The 8,930-nt window shown below is 46.7% G+C and overlaps 1 protein-coding gene across 1 annotated transcript; it reads right to left on the bottom strand.

The window, feature by feature from the left end:
- Window positions 1-684: 684 nt before the first annotated feature.
- On the bottom strand, window positions 685-7,416 carry pkdccb (protein kinase domain containing, cytoplasmic b; the record flags this gene model as incomplete). The annotated part of the gene is made up of 7 exons (XM_084438889.1): window positions 685-788; window positions 1,695-1,871; window positions 3,357-3,464; window positions 3,811-3,890; window positions 4,532-4,803; window positions 6,205-6,324; window positions 6,823-7,416. The coding sequence occupies 7 exons, from the start codon at window positions 7,414-7,416 to the stop codon at window positions 685-687; spliced, it is 1,455 nt and encodes a 484-aa protein (XP_084295015.1).
- Between the last annotated feature and the right edge of the window lie 1,514 nt (window positions 7,417-8,930).

The following is an 8,930-nucleotide window of genomic DNA, read 5'->3' as shown; positions in this document are numbered from 1 at the left end:
TCGGAAACAGACTTATTGAACTGGAATGATCTGGAATCTAAGCCACTGGTTGTGTTGTGTGAGCACTTACATGCAATCTTCAAAGACCAGAACCACACAACCACATCCAACAAGAGACCTAACAGAGTTTCTACATCAAAGCGTATTTGTATAAGAGCTTGTTGTCTTTCTGTCCACGGCCATCAAACAGGCAGAGCTGACTTAAAGTCTTACTGCTGAAGGTATGGGCCTCTCAAACACACACAGTGCCTCCGTCGGGAAACCGCTTCACAAACATAACACACTGTCCCAATAGAGCCAAGCTGTTGAAACAGAGAGGGGAGGCTTTAAAAAAAAAAAAAAGTCATAATTATACCTGAAGGGAAATCCATTTAAATAGTTCTTGGCAGGCCTGGCGGCCCTGGCAGTCAGATCAAATACCCCCAGAGCCTAAGCCCTATAAATACATCACATTCATGAGCCTCACTCCAAACACCTCCTCCCCTCTCAGTCGCCCCCACAATCCAGTCCCTAGTTAGCCTTCCTGTTGCCTGCAGTGCAGATAGAAAGGGAACAGCTAGAGCTGACATCAGTCTGTGCTCTATCAACAGAGCTGCATGTCTGTTCTTCATAGTTTATATACATCCACTGTAGTCAAAAAATAACATTTTCCCAATGGCAGCAGGCAGCTCTTGTATTCTCTCTCTACACTGTAGTTCCAGAGGTCTTGGTCTTCCTCAGGTAGACCTCCGTCACTCCGTCTGGCACCAGGTGGCTGAACCCGCTCCTGAAGGAGGCCAGCAAATGACCTGTAGGCACAGCACACTATCAGCTAGGCTAACGACAGCTAGGCTAACAACAGCTAAGCTAATGACAGCTAGGCTAACAACTAGGCTAACAACAGCTAGGCTAAAAACAGCTAGGCTAACAGCTAGACTAACAACAGCTAGGCTAGCAATGCTAGCACAATTAATGCTTATTTATCTTTACTGCTAGACTACTAATAGTCATGTTAACAGCCAAACTGGTCACAGGAGGGTGGGTAGAGACAGGGAGAGGTAGAGAATGGGGTAAGAGAGAGAGGTAGAGGTTGGGGAGAGAGAGGTAGAGGATGGGAGAGAGAGGTATAGGATGGGAGAGAGAGGTAGAGGATGGGGAGAGAAAGGTAGAGGATGGGAGAGAGAGGTATAAGATGGGAGAGAGAGGTAGAGGATGGAGAGAGAGAGAGGTTGAGGTTGGGGAGACAGGAAGAAATTGGAGAGAGAGAATGGGAAGAAGATACCATTTAAGTGCTGGTTAAATCACTGAGAAATGCTATTTTCTTTACTGAGTGTCCTTAAAGGCTCCCCCTCAGACAGTGATGAAACACAACAGTATAACCACCTGCTCGCCTGGGGCAGAGAGATACCTGTATCTGTCTCAGAGCCAACAGTTCAATCAAGAGATTAAAACATGCTCGCGTTGAGCTCAACCAACTCTCTCACCACTTTCAGCGTCCAAAGTGTCCATGGGCCATATTTTCGTGCCGGGGCTAAGTGCTACGGGATACGTTTTGTCTGTCGCAACCTCAATATTTCTTGCCTCCGCCAACAAAGGCGCACAAAATTTGCACAAATGCACGAAAACAGGGCCCCATGTCTGTTAAGATGTTTTAAGTCCATATATATATAGAAGTCTGCATCTTCAGATGTCTTAAGCGAAGGCCTGCTACTGACCTGTCCAGGTCCTCTGTCCTGTCAGGCTGAAGCTGGAGCAGTGTGGCTGGGAGGAGCAGAGCAGGGCTGCCTCCCGGGGGCTGTGGACTGACAGCAGGCAGCCCTGGTGGCTGTAGGACCCCCAGCACCTGTATCCCATGTCCCCCGCCGTCCGCACACCCCGCATTACACTGTAGTCTGCGAAGAGACAGGAGGGAGAAACCAGACAGTCCAGTTAGTCAGTCAGTCAGCCAGCTGCCAGCCAGCCAGCCAGCCAGCCAGAGTCGGTCAGCCAGCCAGGCAGTGGCTCACTCAGCAGTGTGGACCTTGAATCAAACTCATCTGCTAAGCATTAGCACTGGCTGTGAATTAGGGAGCAACCCCATCACGCACACCCTGTCAGAACAGAAGTCGACTCAGCCTTGGGTTCTGGTTTTGTGGAGGTGGCAGAGTGTCACGTTACCCACACAGGTATTGCTTCTGAACAGTCAGGGCAGAATGTGTGTGTGTGTGTGTGTGTGTGTGTGTGTGTGTGCATGCGCACATGAGTGTGTGTCTGAGGGGGTTATACTAACTAGAAGTGGAAGAAGACCAGTCCAACAGGGACTTGACTGAACTAAACAGGTTGGCTTTAGGCCCTTCAGTGTATTCAGAGAATGAAGCCGGTCATTGATTGGAGCAAAAATGGTGACAGGTTTCAGCCCTTGACCTAACTATACACTGGGCCTTTATAAAAATGTAAAAAAAGTGAGAGCGAGAGCAGGGTGGAGAGAGAGAAAGAGGAGGATGGAGAGAGAGAGAAAGAGGGAGCAAGAGACCTTTGTGTTCCGGTTTAAATCTGAGTTTATCGTGTGGAGAGCAAATCACTTCCAGCTGTGTGTGAAGACATCATACAGAGGCGTTACTAAGGAGTTTTTATAAAAGAGAATCAGCACAGCACAGCTTCCAGTGTTGTACATCACAGTTCCATGTTGAAACATTCCTCCATACTTTTTTAGACTCCCGTCGACTGCTGATTATATTCCTAACAGTCTGTTTAAACATTCCTGCAGCTGGAGCATGGAAAATATCAGGACCTCAGCCAGTCATCTCACTATTAATATTTCATACAGCAGAGCGGAGGGGGAGGGGTGGCAGGGGGGCGGAGTAACACAGGGGAGGAGCAGAAGTGGAGAGGAAGGGCATGGGACCTCTGTAAAATCCATTTTCAGCGGAGAGAGAGAATAATGTAGAAGACTGTGTGGTTGTCAGATGGAGCAGTGTACTGGCAGTGTACTGCCAATATGGTGACGTGTACTAGTCTGTGTGCTAGTGTGGATAACACAACATGGCCGACCATAGCAGGAGTTGGTTTGCTAACTCTGACAGAAGGCAGGTGAACTAGAGGCAGGTAGATTAGAGACAGGTAGATTAGAGACAGGTAGATTAGAGATGGGTAGATTACAGGCAGGTACAGACAGGTAGATTAGAGGCAGGTAGATTAGAGGCAGGTAAATTAGAGACAGGTAAATTAGAGACAGGTAAATTAGAGACAGGTAGATTATAGACAGGAAGATTAGTGGCAGGTAGATAAGAGATAGGTAGATTAGAGGCAGGTAGATCAGAAACAAGTAGATTACAGGGAGGTAGATTAGAGACAGGTAGATTAGATGCAGGTAGATTAGAGACAGGTTAGAGGCCTACCTCGGAGTAATGCAGGAGGCAGGTGGTCCAGGTGCTGTCCAGACTGGTAGAGGTGGAGGACCTCCTCAAAGGCTTCCAGGGTCTCATTAATCCCAGCTCTCAGATCTCCTGGACACACACACACAGGTCAGAATTACTACACACGGTAACCAATGCAGTTATGTATTTTTTCTAGACTGTATGTCCAATATCCATGTGTCCTCATGTTTTCAGACACTGTCAGTATTCTCAATGGAACTCATCCATCGCGTCCCTTTTCATGTTCTAGCTGGCGTGTGAGTAGTCATTTCTTGTTGCGTTTTTAAGCGGTGCAGCCGCTTCCACATGTGACATGCGTGTCTGTGTGTGTCCGTTTGTAGCCTGAGATTTACACCAATCAACCAGCAGAGGGCAGAAGAGTTTGCTTGTAAACCTGCAGTACCTACTTCACCACCTGGATGTGATTTTGTCTCACCTGTGGAGTTCATGATACGTTCCACCAGGTGTGTGAGGGTGGGTGGGGCCTGGTGAGGCAGAAGGTAAGTGAAGAAATACCTGGAGGCAGGGAAACACATCTGTCATACACACACCTGGTCACACTCAACTGGATCAGACACACACACACAGCTGGGTCACACACAAACACACTCACGCACACACACACATCTGATTCAGACACAAACACCTGGGTCATACGCACCTGGGTCAGACACACATACCTGGGTTACACAAACACCTTAGACACACACACACCACACAGACTCCTCAGCGTGGTATTGGAGCATGTATGTTATAAACCTGTCAGAATCAGGAGTCTGTGTGTGTGTGCGTGTGTGTGTGCGTGTGTGTATGGAATTCCTCAGTCACCAATCTTGAGGTTAACTAACTAGCCAGACTATAAACATTTCAACTTCATGAATACTTCTCCTTTACGTTGACACACCCTGTTTATCCTATGCAACCCAACATACCTTTCATCATCCATCCATCATCCACCCCTCCTTTCCCTCCTTAATATAGCCGTCATCCATCCCTCCTCTCTCCCTCCCTACTCTCCCTTCTGCAGCAGTGATACCTGTATGCATTGTAGAGGCTTCTCCCTCTCCACCCCGCTGCAGGGGTCCGGCAGTATATATGTTGTGTTGTAGTTTCCTCCCTCCCCCTTTCTGCCCCTCCTTCCCTCACCCAAATGCTACCTGTATGCGTTGTACAGGTTCCTTCTCTCGTTGTGGCCCTCACAGAGGCCCTGGGCAGAGCAGGCCAGGGGGAATGTCTTCAGGGGGAACTGGAGCAGACAGTCCTGGTCTCTCTCACACGCCGGGTCCCCGACGCTGGCGTCGTCCAGGTCCGTCAGTTTCAGCTCCCCGGAGACCAGGACGAACTGGCGCGGCTGGAAGTCCAACAGCACCACAGAGCCCAGTGGAGAGAGGGACAGGTAGTGGAGTAGCCGCACCAGACCCAGACACACCTGCAGCAGCAACAACAACAACAACAACAACAACATTATAAAAAAAAACGCTTACAACAACTATGTTCAAAAGAAACTTGCAAGAGCAGAATTACATGTGATACTGTACAACCCTAAAGTAAAAGAAGGTGTTACTACAGTAATTACAGCATAATTGTACAAGTTTAGACATGACACAGACCCAATTGTATTAAACACATCAATTTTTCAAGACATTGCTCAATTTGTGGACATTATAGCAGTAAGTGCTTCCTGTGTAGCTTGGACACTTGCCATCCTTCTTTAAATATGACTCACAAAGAGACTGGAAATAATATATATATATATATAATATATATATATATATAAAAACTCAAGTTGGCGCAACAACAAAGCACACATTGACCGCATTGACCGGGCATAAAATGACCGTCACGGTGCAAGCATATCTGGAGCGTTAGGTAACGCAGTGTGATCGCGGCGTTATAAAAACAGGCGGGAGAAACCTAAGCCCTCTGTGGATTACTGTATACCCGTGGGGTCCGAGACACCGGGCCGGGGAGAACTGATCTTCAACACTATCCACTATCCCAACACTGGCGCTGTGAAAGAGTGAATACCGACCAAGGGGCAGGCTGCTTCTACCGGGAGGCTCGATGCACACATGTAAACATTATGCCAGGCCAGTGAAATACAATTACACTCTCTTTCTCTGTCTCACAAACACACATATACACACACATGCTTTCACTCATTCTCTCTCCCTTTCACACAAACACACACACCACATTGACATAAATGCGCTCTCTTACACAGAGAGGCTGTGGGGGGGGCATTTGAGATCTCCCCCCTGAGGACTGACATCTGTCCTTCAGCGTATTTGATCAACCCCGGTTGGAATGGAGATGGTGTGTGTGTGTGTGTGTGAGAGAGAGAGAGAGATAGGTTCTTGTCTGTAGTTAATCCACTCCAGGCTATGAATGTCATCCCTCCCCCGCCCCTCCCCCACCCCAGGTGTTCCCCACTGTGAGCTGAGCAGGGGGGGGGCAGTCCTGATCAACTGGCCTGGGAGAGAGATAGAGAAAGAAAGTGTCTGCTAAATTACTAGAATGTAATGTAAAATGTGGAGAGACAGACAGAGAAGGAAAGGGGGGGAAGGGGAGCGTGAAAGAGAGAGAGAGTTTTGCCTGAAGAAGACTGTGTGGTCGAAACGTTGCTCATCGAAATAATGTATTGGGAGCTATAATCCAGCATGCAGATATCCCTTCCTCTTAGAAATAGAGAGAGTGCCAAGAGACATAGAGAGAAAGGGAGAGAGACCACAGGGGAGAGAGAGACAAAAGGAGAGACAGAGAGCAAAACAAGAGAGCATGGGGGCTCAAGGACAAGAGACATATAGAGAGACATGTCAGTGGCTCCTACCCTGAAGCGTTCTTCCCAGGGACTCTGCAGTAGCTGGATCATCTGGAAAGGAGAGCCTTGTTCTAGAATAGCTGTGATCCTCCCTCCTCCTCCTCCTCTTTCCTCGCAGTGGCCTCGCAGCTGTGGAGAGGGAGAGAGAGCGCTATTCAAGTTACAGTATTGTACTGAGAGTACAGTAGTGTTTTGTGAGTTCATCAATGTACCTAACAAATGTGTGGTGTAGTTGCCCGAAGACACATAGCAACCGGAGAAGACAACAGTAGACTAGTTCTCTATTCTGTTACTGTGAGATAGGCTACAGTATCTGTTTACATTCTGGCCGCCAGTTAGGACCTAATGGTTTAATTGGGTAAGACCTGGGAGTTCAGACAGTTGCTAAGGTTGTCAAGCAAACAGAGGAGTCTTGTGCCCCTTGAAATTGCTACACTGCCCGGGAGCAGCTGGGTCACGAGAGGTTCAACTACAGGTTAAATTGAATTACCTGATTGGACGCAATGAGGCTTTTCATCTTATTTTACGCATAGTGCTCCTATCCATCGAGCTATAACATGACCAGGCTAACCTTACTGTGCCATTATTAGGCTACCATTGACACCTGGAGGGCTGTTATCAGTTTACCTGGATGATGTTCGGATGCTGCAGTCTTTGTAATAAAATGATCTCTTTTTTCAGTTTGTAAGACACGAGCTCGTGGCAGCCCCGGGGGTCTTTGAAATCCTCCAGACATCTGCCCATGTCGGTGCCTTGGTCATTGACGAACTTCAGAGCCACGGGCTGCCCCTCCGACAGAGCCACTTTGAGGACCAGCTTGGTGTACCCCGAGCCGAGAACCTCCACCGCTCTCATATGCATTAGAGCGTCGCAGCCGATCTCGTCCACATTCGTCTGAATAGATCCATCAGTAACAACGGTATTCTCCAAATTCCCATCCACTCGATTCGATTTGGATGAATATTCCCGCGGAATATGTCCAAATTCACCCCACAATATCTCGGCTTCGTGCAATACGAGAAACGGGAGAATCTCTTTGCGTCTTTCGTTGAGTTCATGAACTAACGCGCTGTGCTGTAAATTGAATTCCGCATCAGCAGTTTCATTGGCAGAGTTGGCATTGTGGGCCTTCAAATGCCAGCTGTTTATTAAAAGTGTTAAAGTCATTAAGACAAACGCTAACAGCACAGCAGCGCGTAGAGGGCTGCCTACCGTAGACATGTCGCTCAGAAGACCGTGGAAGACACACTGACAATTATTTAAACTCTCAAGCTCACTGCAGTGGGAGAGGAGAGGCGCGCATTGGGGCGGGGAGTGGGGCGGAGTTTACGTTTTTTTTTTCCACCAATGAAATGTAGCCTATTTAGATATTAGCAGGCTATTTGACCCAAAGTTTACAGTGTTGAACCCAACTGAGGTTGCATAATGAGCTTCTCTTGATAAGAAACAGTGTAGCATATAGGTCAAATTAGAGATGCTTTAGCCATACACACTATCTCAAAGCTCTTTGACAGGCTGCTATTGCAATAAAAAGTTGTAAGAAATAAGAAAGTTCTTAATGGCTTGCCTCGTTAAATGAAAAAAACAAAACAAAAAAACGGTACCATAGATTTCACGCACGCACGCACGCAATCACACACACACACGCACACACACACACACACACACACACACACACACACACACACACACACACACACACGTGCAGAGAGAGAGAGAGAGAGAGAGAGAGAGAGAGAATCAGAGAAAGAGAGATCACTCGTAGCAGACTGTGGGACACAAACTGTTCAACAGGTGGCAGCAAAGCACCTTTCCTAAGGCCCTCGCGCACAACCCATCTCTCGACAATGAAATATTATGACTCATCACTCAACATTGCAAACACTTTCTTTCTATTTTAAGATTGGCAGCGATATAGTCCAGGCATTTTATGACATAACCTTGAACAAATTGCAACAGAAATGGTTTCAACTGTTTTTGTCTCATAAATGTTCTTTATAACATATCAAAAGTCCCCCAAAATCCCAGTGGTGGAAAGTATTGAAAATGCTCAAATAGATGATGCCATAATTTCCCATTGACGACTATGTAAAAAAATGTTTTCTTGTCTGATGTCCATATAATCCAGGCATTTTATGAGACAAAAGGGGTCAATATAGAAAAAATTGCGACAGAAATTACTAACTCTTTTAGTCTCATACATATGTGCTTTATAACATATCAAAAGTCCCCCAAAATCCCAGTGATGGAAAGTAATGAAAAATGCTGATAAAGGTATGTGAGAAATTAAAAATAAATACCACAATTTCCAATTTTCGCCTATGTAAAAAAATGATTTATGCATGTTTTCTTGTCTGATGCCCACACAAAAGGTTCAACACTGTCCTCAATCAACCAGAAACTATATAGGATGCATCACAGTGCATATACAGAAATGTATTTTTAATGCTATTGGCATTTGGTGAAGAGAAAAGGGGTGAATCTCACACGTATTGCAACAGAAAATCTGACGTGTGTATTAATCAAATAGCTCAAACTCAAACTGCTTAGAGCCCTGAGTCTAGAACCCTGAAGAGATCAGAAGAACCCTGGAGAGAACAGTCTACAACCCTGGAGAACAGTCTACAGCCCTGTAGACAACATTAGAACCCTGGAGAGAACAGTCTACAACCCTGGGGAACAGTCTACAGCCCTGTAGAGAACAGTAGAATCCTGGAGAGGACCGTCTGAGACGT

Source organism: Borostomias antarcticus (assembly GCF_949987555.1).
Source record: "Borostomias antarcticus genome assembly, chromosome: 5".
NCBI classification, from domain to species: Eukaryota; Metazoa; Chordata; class Actinopteri; order Stomiiformes; family Stomiidae; genus Borostomias; species Borostomias antarcticus.
Note: the sequence above shows the minus strand (reverse complement) of the source record. Positions and strands in the feature narration are given on the sequence as shown.